We start from the raw sequence: 22,512 nt of genomic DNA, 5'->3' as shown, positions 1-22,512 counted from the left end.
CAAAAAATATGGTAATAAGAGCTTGACATGGTGTGTGCACTAACTATATAGATTTCCTTAAAATAAATATAAACATAATTGAACAGAAACACAATATAAAAATATTTATTATTCCTAGTTTTTCAATAAGAAAATAAAGTTATAAAAACTCTTATTATAAAAATATAAAAAAATATATTGACTTAAGATAATTCTTACAATGACTTTATTGTAAGTAAGACTAAACTTGACCAGTAACAATAAATCAGATATTACTGATGAATTTCTTCATCATCACTGCAGGCACTGGCGTAGCTAGGGGGGGCGGTCTGCTCCGGGCGGCACACCTGAGGGGGGCATTTTGAGAGGGTAAAAATAGAAAGTAGAAAAAATAAATAAAAATAAACAAAAGTTAACAAAAAATATGAAATTTTATACCAAAAAGGTTGTAAAAAATCGGAATTTTGGGGGTATCGGAATCAGGGGGGGCGGCATGGGGGCGGAATTTTTTTACTACCGCCCCGGGCGGCAAAAGGTCTAGCTACGCCACTGACTGGTGGATAAGTATATATTGTAAATAAATACACTGTAATGACTTTATGATGTTATCGGAATCTAAATTTGATTTGGATGCAATGTCAGGTAGGTATTCTGACATGGCAGATGTAAATTTATGTTGCTTCTTTCGTGACATGATGAAAATACAAGAAACAAGAAAAAAATATAGTGAATTTCATAATAATAAGAAACAAGAAAAAAATATAGTGAATTTCATAATTTATTCAAAAATTAGTGGTGCATTTCAGTGCACAGTATACAAGTGGGACACAAAATCCCACTTTTTGTAAAAAAATAGATAAAATGCAATAAAACCAAGTAAAACCGCAAAAAAATGCGTCATAGTATTTTTTTTTATCTTTAATCATTCACTGACGTATAATTAGATAACTAAATATAAGAATAAACTACTAAAAATGAAATTTTACTTACTTTTTAGCCATAAATATTCACACATCGACAAGTAAACCCGTTATAAAGATGTCGCAGTTTAAAGAACACTCCTCCCTTACATGCTTGCCAGTCAGTTTGCCTCAAACTCAACACTGGACCCTTCCAACCACCCCCTAGCTGACTTTCCTATGCGGACAGATGCCACGCTAGACGATCTGAAAACCACCTCTGCTCAGATGCATGCTATCATAAAAAACCTTGACACTTCAAAAGCATGTGGACCCGATCTTATCCCAGCTGTGCTATTAAAAAAGTGCTCAGCCGAAGTAGCTCCAGTTCTCTCCAAACTCTACAACAAATGCCTTAATGAAGCTTGCTTTCCGGGCTGTTGGAAAACTGCTTCTGTTGTACCAATATTCAAGAATTCTGGCGAAAGGATTGACCGATCAAATTATCGTCCCATTAGCCTCCTCCCACTTTTTGCCAAAATATTTGAGACCTTAATTAACCATGCTCTAGTCCATCATCATACTGATGCTAAACTTCTGACTGACAAACAATATGGATTTAGACAAGCCCGTTCCACAGCAGACATCCTAACTGTGATTTCTGAACGTATATACCATTCACTGGACAAAGCGGGGGAGGGCAGAGCAGTAGCTCTAGATATATCTAAGGCTTTTGACAGGGTATGGCATGAGGGTCTCCTCAGGAAAATTAGATCATACGGTATTACTGGTAGAATATTTAACATAATTAAATCCTTCTTAGATAAGAGAAAAATCCAGGTTGTCCTCGACGGTCGTACATCTAAACAATATGATATAAATGCAGGGGTGCCCCAGGGTTCTATCCTTGGACCTCTATTGTTCCTAATATTCATAAATGACCTCCCCGACAAAATTGCCTCTGAGATGGGTATATATGCTGATGACACTACACTCTATGGCAGGCACGACAGGAAGACGAATGAACACATTTCTAAAGAAATGGCAGAAACACTAGAGGAAGACCTCCAATCTGTGGTGGAATGGGGACAAAAGTGGTTGGTCGCGTTAAATGCTGCGAAGACTAAACTAGTTTCATTCAATAATTACAAGAAACCCTCTCTACCACCTATAGCAATGGCCAACGACTCTTTATCTGAGAGTACATCTTTCCAAATCCTTGGCCCAACGTACACAGGAAACATGAGTTGGAACAATTACATTGAAAGCATTGCCAGGGCCGCTGCAAGAAAGGTGGGCTCTCTCTACCGTGCTAGAAAACTACTAACACCTGAAAGTATCCTGTACCTCTATAAGGCCACCATTCGCCCATGTATGGAGTATTGCTGTCACATCTGGGCTGGTGCATCTGTTACTAGTCTCTCGCTCCTTGACAAGGTTCAAAAGAGAGTCGCAAACCTGATAGGCCCTGAACTGGCATCTAAGCTTCAGCCTCTGTCCCATCAACGAAATGTTGCATCCCTCTGCCTGTTCTACAAGTATTTTAGTGGTTAATGCTCTGACGATCTGCAATCACTTGTGCTCCCACGACGTGAGCACCCTCGACAAACCTGACAGGCTGCTAAATCCCACTCCCACACTGTAGAGGTCCCTAGATGTAAAAGATATTTTTACTCCAATAGTTTCTTCCCCAGAACCGCTAAACTCTGGAATTCCATTCCAGGTCCCTGCTTCCCAAACAGTACTGACGTGCAGAAGTTCAAGTGTAACGTGAACCGACATCTTGCTGCCCAAATCCCTACATAGTACCCCATTAGTTATTGCCCCTGATAGTAGCCCCCTACACCAAAGTGGCAATTTGCCTTGTTTGGGGTGAAAATGTAATAAAAAATTTTTTTTTTAAAATACAGTGAGTAAAATTTGTTCATCTGAACGTAAATTAATATTTTATTATTATTATTATTATTATTATTATTATTATTATTATTATTATTATTATTATTATAATTGTTTGTTATTGTTATTATTATTGTTATAATTATTATTGTTATTATTGTTATTATTATTATTATAATTATAATTGTTTGTTATTGTTATTATTATTGTTATAATTATTATTGTTATTATTGTTATTATTATTATTATTATTTTTATTATTATAATTGTTTGTTATTGTTATTATTATTGTTATTATTATTATTATTATTATTATTGTTTGTTATTGTTATTATTATTGTTATAATTATTATTGTTATTATTGTTATTATTATAATTGTTTGTTATTGTTATTATTATTGTTATAATTATTATTGTTATTATTGTTATTATTATAATTGTTTGTTATTGTTATTATTATTGTTATAATTATTATTGTTATTATTGTTATCATTATTATTATAATTGTTTGTTATTGTTATTATTATTGTTATAATTATTATTGTTATTATTATTATTATTATTATTGTTTATTGTTATTATTAGTGTTATAATTATTATTGTTATTATAATTATTATTATTATAATTGTTTGTTATTGTTATTATTATTGTTATAATTATTATTGTTATTATTGTTATTATTATTATTATAATTGTTTGTTATTGTTATTATTATTGTTATAATTATTATTGTTATTATTGTTATTATAATTGTTTGTTATTGTTATTATTATTGTTATAATTATTATTGTTATTATTGTTATTATTATCATTATTATTATTATAATTGTTTGTTATTGTTATTGTTATAATTGTTATTGTTATTATTGTTATTATTATTATTATTATTATTATAATTGTTTGTTATTGTTATTATTATTGTTATAATTATTATTGTTATTATTATTATTATTATACATTATTATTGTTGTTGTTATTATTGTTATTTTTCTTAGTAGTAGTACAACTACTATTACTATTATTATTATTATTATTATTATTATTATTGTTTTACATTATTATTGTTATTATTGTGATTATACATTTTTATTTTATTATTACAATTATTATTGTTGTTTTTACTTTTGTTGTGATGATGATGTAGTAGTAGTAGTAGTAGTAGTAGTAGTAGTAGTAGTAGTAGTAGTAGAAGCCTCATGAATAAGTGCTCGGAAAAAATCAAGCTAGCAGAAGTGAATATGGTTGATTATGTAAGACAACTGAACGACACACAGTCACAGAGACACGAAAAAGGAAAAAAATACTTATTAAAAAAATTAATTTAGTTGTTATCACGAAACAAAAATGACTTTTTAACAAAAAAAAACAAAAGAAAATTTTTGTTTTATCAAATAATAAAACAAATAGTTGTTTAAATATTTTTTTTTTGTAATAATGTATTAAATATTTGGACACTTTTTTGTTTTCACTTTTATAATTACTTTAGTGTTAACACTTCTTGTTTCGAAACAAAAAGAACGAAAAATACTTCTTATTATCGAATAATAAAACAAATATTTTATTCAGAAATCATTGTTGTTGTTGTTATACTTTGGAATTTAAAATTTTCAAAATTTAACAGAACGACAATAAATGCGTGTTTGTTTTATTGATCCCTAAGAGCGATCCTCTCTGTTACTTGCGTAGACATTGGTATAAAATGCACAAACGACAGAGAGCTAGGTAGAAATCAAATATACTTTATTGCCAGTTGTTCCGGAAATCGAAATTTCCCCTAAAAGATGAGTTACCTCAACTAGGGGAAGTAAGTAGGTAAAGTGTACCTCTACAAGAAGAGTTACACCGACAAAGGTCAGTGTATTTATACACATAACAGCTCCCCCCCTTATAGGGAATGGGGGACAGTGAAATTGACATTTATTAATATTATTATTTACAGGGAAAAGGAAGATGTGTCTTTTGCTAAAATTGGGATAGATCGTTGGATTCAGTCACAATATCTGGCAGGCTTTTTATTTGACTCAGTCCGATCTTGTTTGTATTCGTGATACTAGTCCCTCGTTTGACTCTTGTTGGTCTGCTGCTGCTTCCATTTCATTGTATCTGCTTGTTTCATTATCTGTGGTGAAACTTGCTATCTCAGATTGGTTGAAGATGATGCCGCTTAATTGTTGTATTCGGAAAGAATGTTTTGATTGTAATGTTTGACATATACAACAATGATTGCGCTAGCATTTTCCACTTCCTACAACTGACCAGTCAACGTTTTCCTTGCCATGGCTTCCTCCCATTCTCTTGCATGAGGTCTTAAAGGTTGAACTCAGACATTGCTGCCCACGTGAAGTTGGCTCAGTTCTCTGCCTTTCTGTTTTGCCTCAGCTTCTTCATTTTGCACCTCATGATGCGAATAAGTGTAGCTGGGCTTCAGTAAATCCTCCGTGGTTGCTACTCTTGCCTTTGTCCGTCGGCCTTGTAGCCTTTGTGCTGAGCTTGTATTGAAACCCTCCGTTGGTATATTTCGCATGTTTAGTAGCCAAATAGTAGGTCCTTTCTTGAGGCCTTGCGCTTTTGCATTATACGTTTCACATTCGCCCTAACTGCACCGTTTGCTTAACTGTTGCCGGGGGATATGTTTTCATGAGTAAACGTCCAATCTTTTGCAAATATTCAAAATATGTTAGATGAGAATCGGGGTTCGTTGTCAGAAATGAGAATGTCTGGTATATCATACCTGGCAAAATAGATTCTAAAACGACTGATCACTGCATCTGAGATTGAGCTGTTCAGCTTATCCACTTTGCTATGCTGGTCCAGCGTAACTAGATATTCCCTTCCACCCCATGAAAAAATGTCAGCAGCAACTCGTTGGTAGGGTCTCTTTGGTACTTTTGTGATTATGAGTGGTTGAGGATCTGAATATGTTGCACAGTTGGCACAGACTTCGACGTATTGGCATATTCAGTGGAAATATCTGGCAGAAATTCCTAGTGGTTTTATAAGGGACTTGTTCAACATCGTTGGAACCCCATTGTTTGATTTTATTTTATTCGCAAACTTCACGAGGAATGTGTTAATTGTTGCTACTGTGTCAATCTGGAAGACAATTTGTTGAGGAGTATGAGACAGTTGGCATCACTTCTTTGCTTCTTCTTTGACTTCACTACATTCACCCATTGGGTTTATTCACCTTGTCATCCTCTGATGAAGGGTTAACAGACAAACGGAAGACAGTTCCACAGGCGTGCAGATCTAAGAAAGAAGCTTTGTTCATGGAATCTATTTTTAGGTTTAAGTACAGATAAAGAGTGTGGGAAATTTTTGATAGTATTTTTTAGCTAGACGAGGGTTACTCGTGAAAGTTTGGCAAGAGGGGGCCATAGATTGGAGCTCAGACAAGCACTTTCCATGAAAATAATGATAAAGCAGGTACAGGCTCGCAAGTCTCTTCTGTGAGAAAGAGGTTGCAGAGAAGAGAAAAGAGAATCCTCCACTAGGCTACGAAGTTTATTTTTAACTCTGTCAAGCAGGATAAAGTGTTTCTTGCAGCTCTTACTCAGATGTGGCACAGTACTCCATCTATAGATGTACCTGGCTCTTATATAGATAGAGAATTGCATCAACAGTGAGATATCTACTGGATCGATAGAAGGATCCCACCATTTTTTCAGCAATCTTGGCAACGGATTTGATGTATGTGTTCCGTTTCAAATCAGGAGTAAAAGTCAAGCCTAGAAATTTGTCAAAACATGGAGCCTCCCCAAGACGAAAGAAATTCATTTCAATTCATGCTAGATGAGGATCAGAGCCTTGAAAATGTAAAGATAGAAACTTGGTTTTAGATGCATTAAAATAAACCAGCCACTTTTTCCCCATTGTACTACTTTCTCAAGATCAGAGGAAAAGGAATCAGAGATAACCTTGTCATTTACGGCCTTTGATGTACTGTCATAGATGGTCGTGTCATCAGCATAAATGTCACCGAATAATTGTAGTATGAGTTTTGGGAGACCATTGATGTAGATCAGGAAGAGAGTTTGGCCCAGGATTAATACTGTGGGCTTCTGATTTCTGCTCATCAACTACTAATCTTATGAGCCTATCAGAGAGAAATGATTTAATAATTGAGAGGACATTTCGAGCTATACCATAGCTGGAAATCTTGTGAAGTAGACCTTTATGCCATACTCTATCAAAGGCCTTTGATATGCCAAGAGCGATTGCCCTAGAAAGGAAGCCTCCATCGATATTCGCTAATCCTATGAGATATAACCGTAAACACATCTGGTATAGCTCTAGCGGAATGGAAACTATCTTGCATATCACTAAGAAGGTTATTTTTGCTGAGGTGGTTGACTACTTCTCTATTTAAAACAGATACCAGTAACTTACTCATGATGCACGGGAGGCTTATTGGTCTGTACTGAGGGGGAGATGACTGATCACTTGAATTCTTAAATACAGTACATACTGATGAGGTTTTCTAGGTTGTTGGGTAGGAATTTTCCTTAAGACAACGATTAAACAGTTTTGTAAGTATGGGAGCTAGTTTTGATTGAAGCTTTTTCAGCATTATAATTGGAATGTCGTCAGGGTCATTTTCTCTACTGGAATCAAGGTTTTTGATTGGCTTAACAACATCATGAACATATATTTGTATGTCGCATAGTGTGTTTTCTGATACAGAGGAAATATGGTAGGGAGCTTTGATTGCATAAAACAAAATTAGCTGCAAAGTTCTTTACAAAGAGTTAGGTTTGTCTGATGCTGACGAGATTACCTCAGGTCCATTGATGATAGTTGGGATATTTGGGGATCCTGTTTGCTATTTGCCAAAACTGGTAGGAATCAAACCACTCCTCAGCCACTTTGGATTTGACTCTCTCATGTCTTTCATTACTCTTACAGTTGTTGCTGGCAATCCTAAAAGTGACTTTAATCTCAGTACAGCTGTTATGTTGGAAGCAATGGAAAAGGTGAGTTCTGGGCGCAATGGCAGCAGCACATTATGGGGAGAACCACGACTGACTGTTAGGTTTTTCTTGAAATCTTTTTGATGGTATAAAACGGTCAATATGTACAATTAAATATTCCGTCAGGTATGATACTATAGAGGACACATCCTTTTTAAACATGGAACGCAGATGAAGGTCTAATATAAATGTACAGACACTATACTAGTCAGCCATTACATATCGATATATACTGTATGATGGAGAGGTATGTCTGAGGACTTATTAGATTCTGTTTTTATCTTAACTGATACAACAGAGTGGTCGGAAGATCTCAGTGGAAACAGAACGGAAGATTTCTTTAGGTTTTCGGCGAAGGCATGTCAACAATGCCTAGTTGAACTCTTTTGAAAAACAAGTTCCATGAATCTGCCTTGTTCCCGCCGAATACCAGTCTTTCGGTGTAGGCCAGCCATGTCAGTGGGCAGGTTAGTGACAGTAGTAGTGACTATTGTGTCATCGATAGACATCTTAAAGGTGTGAGCAGGTAAACAGTCATAGAGATAAATAAATTCTAGTAATTATCACTAGAAGTAAATGAAATGACCTGTCAGCAAAGTAAAACAATGTTAATAATAATAAACGGTCACAACGTCTTGAGATGAAATGGATTATACTGTTCACACAGACGTAGAAATAAACAGAGAAAAACAAAGTAAAAAAAAACAAAACCAGTTTACTCAGTTTTATGACGACATGTAGTTCTGGTTTTGTAGTTGAGAAAACGTGTTTTCGCTGCCACCATGTTACGACAGAGCTAGATAGAGATCAAACAAGAGTAAACAAGTAAATATATTTTTTAAATTAAATTTTCGTGCCGCCTTTGCACGTGTCCAAACACTGTCTGGTTTCTCAATGGGACAAAACTCCTTACCCCACACCGTAACCCGGTGTTGTTCTTTTTATTCCCCTACAGTATAAATGGACACATAGAAATCAAATATACTTTACTGCTGGTCCTGCCGGAAGTCGCATTCCCCCCCCCCCAAGGTGAGTTACCGCGACCAGTGGAAGTCAGGAGAGGAAGTGTACCTCTACAAGGAAAGTTACACAGTAACACCCTCATGTCGGGCACTATTGCTTGTTCTCAGGTAACACTTGATGCTACTTGTTTTGTTTTTTACTGAATAAACACTTTAAAATAAGTTAAAGCATTAAAAACTTACCCAGTGAAGTAGAAAACGAACACTTGGAAAATCGTTTTTATCTTTTTTAACGCAAGAGTAAACAAGTAAAAAAATTTTTTTAAACATCATGTGCGTGTAGTCTCTTTTAAAAACAATATCTCCTTCAAGAAGAGTCTTAAATGTGTTTCAATGTATATAGAGTTTTCCTACCGATCAAAAATGGAGTTTTCCGTGGACAATTTCCCCCCCCCCCTCATATTGAAATTGGTTGAAATATTTTCATTAAAAAAAAAATAAGTGCCTTCTTTTTTATTGTTAAAAACGCATGAATAAATTTTTTACAATAAAAACATAATTTTTAATTCAACAGAATTTGTAATTAGAATAAAGAAAAACACTTGAAATCACAGAAAATATATAATTATTTCAATTTTCTGCGAACTTGCTTTTCCGGTCGCCATCTTAAAATGTTGACTTCCACCCGTCAACCTCGTCTCGTTTAAATTAATTCATCTTGTAATCGTTTCTTTGTTAAAAACAGATTGCCAAACAAAAAGTAAGTATTTATTAATTTAATTGCTTTTGAAGCTCTTTTTTATTACATTATGATTCCCTTTGTTTTACTACAGGGGCGCGTCGAAACCATTATGATTGCCTTTGTTTTAATAGAGAAATGAGTCAACATTCCACCATCATTGCATATAAACGAAGACTGCTACTATAGAAATCGTTCGAATCGGCTTTTTATTGTTTACTTTTGTTTTTTGTTTGTTACGAACTCTACCATAATCCTTAACGACCCAAAATAAATGAATAGAAAAAAAAAAAAAACAACAAAAAACGGTTTTCTGTATGATTCAGTTAAAAGGAAACCTTAAAACCTAAAAACATCACAAGAAGATATTTAACATTTTAAGGAAATTTTCAAGGTTTATAGTAAATATTGGTGCTAATGCACTTATTGATCCATGCTGGTTTTAAAATAGAATTTTCAAGTTTAATTGAACTTTTATGATATCTGTTTTTATTAAATTGTAAGGTTAATCTACAGAATAGATACAAGACACCCTTCCCTCCCATGTTAAGAATAGCTTACTAAATAATAAGGGTATTATTTCAGCACAGATCAATAATAAAAATATGGAAAAAGTGGAAGAAACATACTGATGCTGGCAAAAATAAAAAAAATCAAAAAAAAAAATCAACTCTTCCTTCACTTAAAAATTCAATAAAATTTAGGAATTCAATTTTAATGAAATTTTCTGTATTTATTTATTAATACGTCAGTTAAACAATTCATTCACATGACCACACTATCATTACCAAATTATGTGAATAATTGCAGTGTTAGAAATAGCATTTTGACAAACAACTTTATCACCTTGCTCTTGTGGTAAATGTGGTTGTGGCTCAAACTGGAGAATATTAATGTAACACTGCACTGAATAGATCGGGAGATGTCTAGCACCATTTGCAAAACAAACCCTTGTTAAACTGTTTCAAATATTGTGACTTTATTCCCTTGCCATCACATTATCCTCTGCGTAATTCAATCACTTTTTTACTCTTATTCACTTCAAACAAGACATATTGCCACTTGGATGTAGGTGGTTATTATTTAAGATTATGTATACCGGGACACTATAGCGAGTTAAGCAGGAAGATATCTTGTCGCATTACATTTAAATTTCTGTATGTTAGCAACAGTCAAACAGGAAAGATGGAAAGAATTCCAAAATCTAACAGTTTTAGGTAAGAAAGTATTATAACAAAAAGAAGGTATTATTGTAAAATATAAGATGCCTTCAAGACTGCCAGCAAAAAGTAGCTGAGCAGCAGTTTAGCAAATAACCAAAAAGGTCCTGAGCAGAAGCGTGCACTCTATCCCAACCATCATCAATGGAATTGAGGTACTCTCGTCAGCAGCCGCCAAACTCTTTTCAACGAACTTTGCAGATAATTCTACTCTATGCGATCAGTGCCTCCCAGCCCCCATATTTTCTCCTGTGTCTAAACATATAGATATCTGTGTATGATGTTGCCAAGCTAATCAAAAACCTTGATTCCAGTAAAGCAACTCGCCTTTGCTGCATTCAAATTATAGTGCTAAAAAGCTTAACCAGAACTAGCTCTTATACTTCCAAAGCATTTTAAGCATTGTATTAAGAAAAGCCTCATCAGTATGCCCTATATTTAAAAATTCAGGGGATCGAGTATCTCCCTTTCAGTACAGACCAATCATTCTTCTGTGCATCATAAGTAAGTTGCTAGAATCTATGTTAAATAGAGAAATAGTCAACCACCTCAGCAAAAATAACCTCTTCAGTGACATGCTATATGGTTTACATTTTGCTAGATCTACAGCAGATGTTCTAAAAGGTGTTATCTTGTAGGATTACCAAATCTCTAAACAGAGACTTCCTTTTTAAGACAATTGCTCTTGACATATCAAAAGCCTTTGATAGGGTATGCCATAAAGGTCTACTCACATTCTCTCTTCTCTGATCTTGAGCACGTGGTGCAATGGGGAAAGAGATAACTGCTGCATTTTTATGCATTTAAAACAAAACTTCTATCTTTTCCTCATTAACGCTCTGATCCCTGTTTGTCGTCAATTGAAATGAATGGCTCTCGTCTTGATGCTCAAAGTTTTGACGAGTTTCTTGGTCTGACCTTTACTCCTGATCTGAGATGGAACACACACATCAAATTTGTTACCAACATCACTGGAAACATGGTGTAATCATTCTACCAGTAAATATCTCACTGCTGATGAAATTCTCTACCTGTATAAGAGTAAAGTACATACTAGGATTGAGTACTGCTGCCACATCTAGTCAAGAGCTGCTAGAACAACTCATCCTGCCTTGACAGTGTTCAAAATAAATTTCGTAGAATAGTGGGGTATGCCCCTTTTCTCTTGCCTGAAAACTTTTTCCCACAAAAGAGACATTGAGAACCTGTCTCTGCTTTATTTTTATTTTCACTGCAAGTGTTCGTCTGAGCTCCAATATATGGTCCCCACTTTCCTGACTTTCATGCTCAAACCACTATCAATAATTTCTCCCATTCTTTATCTCTGCCTAAACTTAAACGTAAATGCCATGAACAAAGCTTTTTATTAGAATTGCACGTCTGTGGAATTCTGTTCTATTTTTCTGCTTTCCAACTGACTACAATGTGGTCATCTTCAAGTGCGGTGTAAACAAGTTCTTGATGAGTCCTCACCTTAAGCAATTGAGTTTACCAAATTTTCACTACTAACGATTGCTATGATATTTTCCTATTGACTACCATACACCCATTAACTCTTATCCTCGTGTGGCCTCCAGGCCTTGGTAAGTGTTGACTCGTTTGTATAAAGATAAAAAACATTTCAGGCATCTAGAGACATATACAGTTAATAGTAAGATTCTGCTGCTTATTTGGTATGTTGGGATATTCATGTCAAGAGGCACAAGTGCTATGAGTTTTCCAGAGCACTTTTCATTAAATTAATTGTAAAACAAACACATGGATGCAATATTATTACGATGTGACAAAAGGTTGGAGCTTGGGTAATAGTGTGCAATTTATTAGATTGGAAATTCTTTTTAGGATTCTGTATATAAGGAAAAGACTAGTGGTAGATGCACCAAACCTGATGAGGTATTAGCACGCCATTCATTATGCCAATTGTGTCTTTACTGAGGTACAGGATCCTAGTCAGTGTGAGTAGTTTTCTAGTATGGTAGATGGAGCCCACCTTTGAAGCAATCAATTTGTTACAATTCGTCATGCCTGTTGATGTTATGCTGATTATTTGGATGAAAAGGTTTCAGGTAATATGTTATTAGCTATAACAATCAGTAGATGAGCTTTCTTATAATTTTAAAGGAAAGATGCTTAGTCTTAGCAGCAATAAATGTTACCATATTGATAGTAATTTTCTAAGGTTTTGTACCTATGTGTATATTAGGTTTTCTCTCATGTCTATAAGAAGTATGGTGTATATAGCAAATATATCTCTGAGACAATTTTATCAAATTCATAATGAATATCAGGAATAATAAAAGTCTAAAGGTCGAATTCTGAAGCTCATGTTATATAGACGTGCAACTACTGAGGACAACCTAATTTGTTGTCTTGTCTTAGAAGAATCTGATTATATTAATGATTCGCCCAGTAACATTGTACGATTTAATTTTCGTGAGAAAACTTTCATCCGAAACTCTATCAAAAGTTTTTGATATATAAAGCTTCTACCTTATTCAATGTATTGTATATGCGTTCAAAGAGGACTATTAGAATACCTGCAATTGCATGACTTTACCTAAATCTACATTGTTTGTCAAAAAATATTAACTACTATTAACCTGTTCCTTTTACTGTGATTCCCTTGCTACATGCCTAAGGATTATTCATTCTCTTGAAAACTAGTGTAAACCTGTTTCTACTGTTGTGATTTAAGTTGTTCTTTTCAATGCTGGCTCTATCCACTCTCATCTGACCAATGCCAGGCATTCGCCATCGAATATTTATATCAAAACATTTAAGTTTTTGCCTATATTTAATAACAGAATGTCTACTTCCACAGACATATTCCACAGCCTCGGCTAATTGTTCAAATATATCCATATCCTTTACAGATCACTAAAAGTATATTATCAGATTCAGTATTGTCAAACATAAAGAATCATTAACTCAAGATTGTTTGATTAGCCTGTACTCTAACAGGTATTACTCGAACTCTAACATTAGCATAAAGAACAATGTTTGTTTTATGGAACATTACAGAACTGATAGTAACACGTGTTTGCATTTCTTAAGTAAGCCCCAGTTTCCCTCCATGCAAACGATTAAGTTTATTGAGACCAATTTTATCTGTCCTATCAATTTGTGCTAAATGTAGTTTGTTAACAGCCAATTTAAGTGTTTATAGCAATATTTGCATTTCATTATTAAAGTCTGCTGAGGAAAACAGGTGACAGAAAACAACAAAAATTTATGAAGAAATTGAGCAGCTTCCGTTTAGCAATTTAAAGATCTTGGACAATCCTTCTTTACAAGCATAATAAATCAAATCAGCATTGCATTCCATCTGTCAGGTACGCAGCATAAATAATATTTCATCATCTAAGCCGTAATTGACTACATCTTCTGAATATTCAAACAAATTAAAATGATGTCTCCATCTTCATTTTTCTTATTTTTATTCTTTAAATGACATCAGGATTGATTATTTCTATCAGGAACAGATACCATGATGAACAGCTTTAAATATTGAGGCTACTGAAGGAGATTCTTGTTCATCATTTTCTACTAACGATCTTTTAATAACTTATTGGTAATATGTTTTATAGCTTCTTCTACCTCCTCTATATTTCTCTTTCTTAGATTCGGACTTTTCTTTTCTGCCCTCTAATAGATCACTGAAAACAACTGATTCTCCTACAAACGTGTCACTATCTTGCTCCTTACAACAGAATGAAACAGAAAATCATCAGCTTGTGAATAGAGCCAAGGAAATAATGAAGAATATCTTGGCATTCACTGTTTCCTTTCACGGGTTCCATATTTTTTAATTCTTTGAAGATGTCACCTACCTACATAATTAATGATGATAACAATCTTGGTGTAGACTGTCCAAAACTTCCGCCATAAACAGTTCATATCCTACTATGCCGATTTTTTCCGACAAGAAATCTGAAGAGAACTTGAAGCAGCCAAGGTTCTTGCAGGTGTCAAATTGATGTTTAATTCACTTCATTTCATGATTTTATTTCATGTTTAATTGATTTTATTTCATGTTTATTGATTTTATTTCATGTATAATTGATTTTATTTCATGTTAAACAGATTTTATTTCATATATAATTGATTTTATTTCATGTTAAATTGATTTTATTTCATATATAATTGATTTTATTTCATGTTAAATTGATTTTATTTCATGTTAAATTGATTTTATTTCATGTATAATTGATTTTATTTAATGTTAAACAGATTTTATTTCATATATAATTGATTTTATTTCATGTTAAATTGATTTTATTTCATATATAATTGATTTTATTTCATGTTAAAATTGATTTTATTTCATGTTAAATTGATTTTATTTTATGTTAAATTGATTTTATTTCATGTCTAATTTATTTTATTCCATGTATAATTGATTTTATTTCATATATAATTGATTTTATTTCGTTTTAAATTGATTTTATTTCATGTTTAATTGATTTTATTTCATATATAATTGATTTTATTCCATGTATAATTGATTTTATTTCATGTTTAATTGATTTTATTTTATGTTTAATTGATTTTATTGCATGTATAATTGATTTTATTTCATGTATAATTGATTTTATTTCATGTTTAATTGATTTTATTTAATGTTTAATTGATTTTATTGCATGTATAATTGATTTTATTTCATGTTTAATTGATTGTATGTTAAATGAGATTGTAAATAGTTTGAATTATGGACATCCAGTTATTCTGCTTTTGAGGAAAATAGAGAAAGCCTACCACAAAAAGTGCTCGGGTCTGTTGTGTGGACTGAGAAGTAAAATGGGAAAGATTCAAGATGGTGACTCTGGTCTTTTAATGCCCAAGGTCTCAAACAATTCTTGAAAAATTGCGTTTTAGACGTAATTTTTAGGTGTTCCCGAGCACCATCAGAGCAGGTAGCTGGGGGGGGGTGTAGACAGAAAGTGTTTATACTGTGTAGAGTGAACTCTGTTGCATGATTCGTCGGATTTCTTGATAAAACCTGTGTAGAGTGAATTTTGTTGTGCGACTTGTCAGATTTCTTGATACAACCTGTCTAGAGTGAAATTTTATGTGCGACTCGCTGGCTTTCTCAATACAACTTGTGTAGAGTGAACTTTGTTGTGCGACTCGTCACACTTTTCTCGATTTAGCAATGGTAATAGCTTCTCGAAAGATTTCTCATAATTTTAAAGCAAAGAAGCTTTCTCTCAGTAGCAATAAATCTTATCAGTTTATCCGCTCATTCCAGTAAAAACATGAGTTTATTCTGTAATTATTCCGTCATTCTGTTGGATATGTGTGCATTTATTTCCCTACATGTGGAGAATAGAACATGGAGTAACCAGTAAATATTCATCTAAAACTCAGTTGCATCAAGGAGTTCGTTTATAAAAAATCTATAAAAATAAATATCCAAGGATATATGTTTGGTGTTCACTTGCATTAATGTCATGTTTTATACACACATATATATATATATATATATATATATATATATATATATATATATATATATATATATATATATATGAATGATTAGTTTGTTTGGAAAAAGAAATCCAGCAGAGTGCTCAATTAAAAGGAAAATCCGAAATATAAGAGCGTATTTATATTTTGTGTACAGAAAGTTGTTAGATGAGACAAGTCATTGGTACTGTCGGTTTCAAGCCCGATAGTTAGGACCGTTTAAGATATCCATATCAAACTCTCTTCAGCCGAGGAGACGAGTAATGGCTGAAGAGAGTTTGATATGGATGTCTTAAACGGTCCTAACTATCGGGCTTGAAACCGACAGTACCAATGACTTGTCTCATCTAACAACTTTCTGTACACAATGGGCAGGAACAACACCCTGGATCATTGTTTTGTCTAAGAATAATTTGATATTATGGAATATTTTTAGTAATTAATTTGTATAATATACCAAATTGATTTTATTTCATGTGTAATTGATTCAATTTCATGTTTAATTGATTTTATTTCATGTCTAATTGAGTTTATTTTATGTTAAATTGATTTTTATTTCATGTTAAATTTATTTTTTTCATGTTAAATTGATTTTATTTCATCTTAAATTGATTTTATTTCATTTTTAATTGATTTTATTTCATACATAATTGATTTTATTTCATGTTAAATTGATTCTATTTTATGTTTAATTAATTTTTTTCATGTAAAATTGATTTTATTTCATGTTTAGTTGATTTTATTTCATGCTAAATTGATTTTTATTTCGTGTTAAATTGATTTTATATCCTGTTAAATTGATTTTATTTCATGTTAAATTGATTCTATTTTATATTAAATTGATTTTATTTCGTTTTAAATTGATTTTATTTCATGTTAAATTGATTTTATGTCATGTGAAATTGATTTTATGTCATGTGAAATTGATTTTATGTCATGTGAAATTGATTTTATTTTATGTCTAATTGAGTTTATTTTATGTTAAATTGATTTTATTTCATGTTAAGTTGATTTTATTTCATGTTAAGTTTATTTTATTTCATGTGAAATTGATTCAATTTTATGTTAGATGAGATTGTAAGTAGATTGAATTATAGACATTTAGATATGTTGCTATATATGTAATAGTTTCTCCAGAAAATTTCTCATAACTTTTAAAGGAAAGTAGCTTTCCTTTTGGAAATCTTATCCATTTATCAGCTCATCCCACTAAAAACTAGAGGTTATCCATATGTTGGATATGTGTGCATTTATTTTCCCCACATGTTGCGAATAGAAATGGAGTAACCAGTAAATATTCATTTAAAACTCAAATCATTAGGGAGTTCGTTTATTAGCACCTTGGACCATTCTTTTGTCTAAGAATAATTTGATTATTTGAAATATTTTTAGTAATACTCTAGTAATTAATTTGTATAAAATCTTTATACTGGACATGTTATGAATACATTTTTAACATAATTCATCACATTTTCTTATATCAAAATTACTTGATTTATTATTTGTACAAAGTTACTGGACTGCTTAATATTCAAATAGTTTTTAATATAAGTTAATTATTTTATTTATAAAATGTTTAGTGTTCTGTACTTAAATGGTTTGAATACCTTCATAAGAATAAGAAATTAAAATGCTTCACGTATTTTTATTGTATTAAAATTATTTGATTTATCGTTTTTTCACATCTATTACAAAAAATATGAACTTCTTATATATATTGTCGAAATCATCAAGCATAGCTTTGTGAGCTTTAAAGAAAACATTCTGCTTAAGGTTTGAAGAGTATAAAAAAATAACAGCTAATTATTTCTATTTGTAAAATTGTTACATTTTCATTATTTCATTAGTTTTAATAAGATAAAGTAAAAAAAAGTTAATGTTATATTTCAGAATTTTGGAAATAGGCATTTATACTTTTTATTTATTTCTGTTTTAAGAAATACTGTTTTCATTTTGAGTGTTTTCACATGATTTGGAAGAGCTTACCTTTAACCTTCTTTAGAACTATCTTGAATTTGAGAATCTCTCTGTTGAACTTGGAAATCTGTACTAAATTTCATTAAATCTCTATAGTTCATTTTATGGAAAGAAACTCAGAGAAACCACAATCTTCTATAAGTGGCCTTATTTAGATAGATTTATCTTCTCCAAGAAAACAATCAGTGTACTATAATGTCGCATGTACAGGCAATAAAATCTGTAAATCTGCAGTGCTTGTTCTATAATATAAAATCATTAAATCGTCAATGTTTATTCCATAATCATGAAATCTCTATTGTTTTTCATAAAGTTCAACAATTCCCCGACATTTTTTATGTAGATACACAAGCTCTTTGTAATATTTTTTAATCTCCTGTTGTTTAATGCTCATCTGTAAGAATTCTTCAGATTTGTAATTGTCATTTGTGTAGTATGCAACTAGATAGTTGGAGAGTAGTGAGCATTGTGTGTTTCGAGGCAAAATACTTTTCCTTTTAGGAATCGTGTTTAGGTCGTCCTATTTAAAAATAGAAAACATCAGATCTCAAAACTTCTTATTGAAGCAGATAAGTGAAAGCTTAACAAGTGTTCAGAAATATTGGTTTCATATGTGACACATATATGCTGTAGACATATTACAATATTTTTTTCTTGATTTATCTCAATATAAACTATGCCCATAATACCCCTCATAATTTGCAGAATCATGTTCACAGCTAATCCCACTCTAGATAAGTAATACCTATTGTAATACAAAATATGATATGATAGGTCAAAATTGATCTTTGACGAGCCCTTTAAAGTAGGCAGATCAATGATTAAGGAGCAGGATATTTGCGTAACATTGGCTGGTTTTTGTTATTTTTGATGCTAAAATCAGTATCCAAATTGTATGCATCAACAGTAAGGAGTAGCTCTTATTAGCCAACTAATTTAAATGAAGTAATCAAGTCATAGAAATACAAATATTATAACTTTTGTTTCTTTAATATTTTATTAAAGTATGCAAAAATATTTCTCATCAATAATGATTGTTTATTACATTTTTAACCTTCCACTTAATGTTATTGTTAATACGGATAAAATGCTTACATAAATTTGAGACGTCTTAATTATTTCTTTGAAATTATTATCATTCATTTTTTATTTAATTCGATTTAAATGAAAATCATTTTCAAAAAAACATTTGAACAGGTAAATATATGAACTAATGAAATATATTATGACATAAATAAAAAAAGTTGAAAAAAAAGCATGGGAAATAAATGCCAGACTTATTACATGAATATTTGATATTTCCATTTTTTCATGTGGAAAAGATTAATGCTTTTTTATTATGTTTTTTTTTTAAATTATGTTGATTTATATATTCTTCAATTTCTTAGAATTTTCAAACAACATATATTCAAACATTTATTTTCATCGTTGAAACAAAAGTATTGGAAAAATTACTAGATTTATTTCATACATCGAGAAACATAAGTCATAAGGATTTGCAAAATAAAGATCATAAATACAATATTGTTGCTTCAGCAAAATAATTATTTAATTTTGTGAACTATAAAATTTTGTAAATTAAAAAAATATTGTTAATTTAAAAAATCACTTAAGAAGCTTTTGTGTATATTTAGTTTAATATCTATGAAAAAGAATTCATTTTCTGATTGGATAAATATTGCATGAAATGTCCTGATTATATATTTACTTTAAATTAATTTCAGGACTTCTTAAAAAACAATTGTGCATGATTATTTAATTGTGCCTTTTGATCAAAATGTACACGTTTATCTTAAATTTATCCACTTTAAAAGTAACTGTGTATACACCTAAACATCATATTATTTTGCAAAGAAAATATATAACATTATATTATATACTGAAATTTGTCTTTATTTCATTTTGCAGAATATCAAGCAATCAATACAAAGCAAATTGCACAAAGTTAAAAGCTGGAAAACAAAAGAAATCATATCCTTCAAATGTTTCTGAGTATTTATTTGAAGGCCAACATAAAAACGTAAATCCTTTTCATGTGAAATGAATTCTTATGATCATATAAAAACATTTTACTGATAACTATGTATTTCGTCTACTCTTAGGCTTAATAAAATAGAACGCTTGGAATAATTGTCTCAAATACTAATGTACTTTCTGGTGCTTACAACTAATACACTCACGAGCCTTTTAATAAATACAGTATTTCAGGCATACATCTTTAAAAAGAAACATACTGCTTATATGAAAAACTGATATGAGATCCTTAAAAATATAATTGTAAATGATCAACTAAATTTTAAATCTATAAAATTAAAAGAGAAATCGTTCTTATTAATTCTGTTATATTCAATAATTGTCTGTTTTTGCAATTATCAATTAACATACACAGAAAATTATATATATTAACTGAAATTTTAGATAACTATACATTGCATCATTTATGTAAGGTGTACATATCATTTTATAAAATAGATACATACATTTATCAGATTATTTCTCTTTTCAAATATGAGGAAAATATAAATTTAAAACGACCTACGAGATTTTAAATCCATAAAACTAATACAGAAATCTTTCTTATTAATTTTTTCCCAAAATACAAAGGAAGAAAAATATAAAGAAACTAATTCAAGAAAACATCTGAAATATTTCAACTTAAAAATGAACACGGCACCGGATCCTGGAGAAAAACTTTATTCCTGTAAAGTATGTGGCTCTTCTTTTAAAAGTAAACAAGGATTAGCCATGCATATGCGATCACATACTGGAAAGAAACCATATTCTTGTGAAGTCTGTGGTCGATCTTTTACACAGAAGCAAAACATGATGCAACATATGCGAACACATACTGGAGAGAAACCATATTCCTGTGAAGTATGTGACCGATCTTTTACACAAAAGCAACACATGTTGCAACATATGCGAACACACACTGGGGAGAAACCATACTCTTGTGAAGTATGTGACCGTTCTTTTACAATTAGACAACACATGTTGGAACATATGCGAACACATACTGGAGAGAAACCATACTCTTGTGAAGTATGTGGCTTTTCTTTTATAAGGAAACCCGACTTGATCATTCATATGCGAAGACATTCTGGAGAAAAACCATATTCTTGTGAAGTATGTGGCTCTTCTTTTGCAAGGAAACCTGGTTTGACGATTCATATGAGAAGACATACTGGAGAGAAACCATATTCTTGTGAAGTATGTGGCTCTTCTTTTACACATAGAAAAACTCTGTTGCAGCATATGCAAACACATACTGGAGAGAAACCATATTCTTGTGAAGTATGTGGCTCTTCTTTTAAAAGAAACACCGACTTGATTATTCATATACGAAGACATACTGGAGAGAAACCATATTCTTGTGAAGTATGTGGCCATTCTTTTACAAATAAAAATACTATGTCGAAACATATGCAAACACATACTGGAGAGAAACCATATTCTTGTGAAGTATGTAGCCGTTCTTTTTCAAATAAACCCAGATTAGTTGTTCATATGCGAACACATACTGGAGAGAAACCATATTCTTGTGAAGTATGTGGCGCTTCTTTTACACAAAAACAACACATGTTTGATCATATGCGAACACATACTGGAGAGAAACCATATTCTTGTGAAGTATGTGACTCTTCTTTTACAAAGAAAAATAATATGCTGGAACATATGCGAACACACACCGGTAAAAAACTATATCCTTGTGAAGTATGTGGCACTTCTTTTACAAGAAAACCCTACTTGGCCATTCATAGGCGAAGACATACTGGAGAGAAACCATATTCTTGTGAAGTATGTGGGCGTTCTTTTACAGATAAACCCAGCTTGGTTATTCATATGCGAACACATACTGGAGAGAAACCATATTCTTGTGAAGTATGTGGCTTTTCTTTTACACAGAAAAATAATATGTTGGAACACATACGAACACATACTGGAGAGAAACCGTATTCTTGTGAATTGTGTGGCTTTTCTTTTATAAGGAAATACAGTTTGGTCATTCACATGCGTAGACACATTGGAGAGAACTTAAATGCCTACTAAACACTATTCTCGAGTGTCTAAGGTTTCTCTGTGCAGGGGTTTGTCATAACAACCTGGCTTGAGGATACTTTTGCAATTAAAACGTATTCTTGGTAATTATCTTTGTCGTCTCTTTTATAAGAAACCCAATATCCTGCATGCAAATACTTATTGTAAACAAAATTTTATTTTATAAGATTTTACTTTTTATAGAGAGACATGTGGTTCTATAAAATGAATCTAATATTCCGATGCTACAAAGCAATAATATATATTTTAGTAACTTTATGTTGCAATACAATGGAACACATATTTTGCAAATATTATTATTAGCATTAAACCGATGTCCATACTCTTGATATTGCATGGAAAAC

At 31.7% G+C, this 22,512-nt stretch overlaps 1 protein-coding gene across 2 annotated transcripts in view; it reads left to right on the top strand.

Moving 5' to 3' along the window:
* Positions 1-22,255, top strand: part of LOC145269750 (uncharacterized) — a 51,807-nt gene extending 29,552 nt beyond the window's left edge. The window contains exons 1-2 of one of the 2 annotated variants that reach the window (XM_080125482.1): positions 9,348-9,467; positions 20,018-22,255. In XM_080125482.1, the coding sequence (XP_079981608.1) occupies positions 20,771-22,159 (1,389 nt within the window). In that variant the 5' untranslated portion in view covers positions 9,348-9,467; positions 20,018-20,770 and the 3' untranslated portion in view covers positions 22,160-22,255. Of the gene's footprint in view, positions 1-9,347; positions 9,468-20,017 lie in introns of those variants that run through there. The other variant, XM_080125481.1, reaches the window with a different exon arrangement.
* The last annotated feature ends 257 nt before the right edge of the window (positions 22,256-22,512 follow it).

This window comes from Euprymna scolopes, chromosome 45, assembly GCF_053919585.1.
Source record: "Euprymna scolopes isolate OS-2025 chromosome 45, ASM5391958v1, whole genome shotgun sequence".
Taxonomy (NCBI): Eukaryota; Metazoa; Mollusca; class Cephalopoda; order Sepiida; family Sepiolidae; genus Euprymna; species Euprymna scolopes.
Note: the sequence above shows the minus strand (reverse complement) of the source record. Positions and strands in the feature narration are given on the sequence as shown.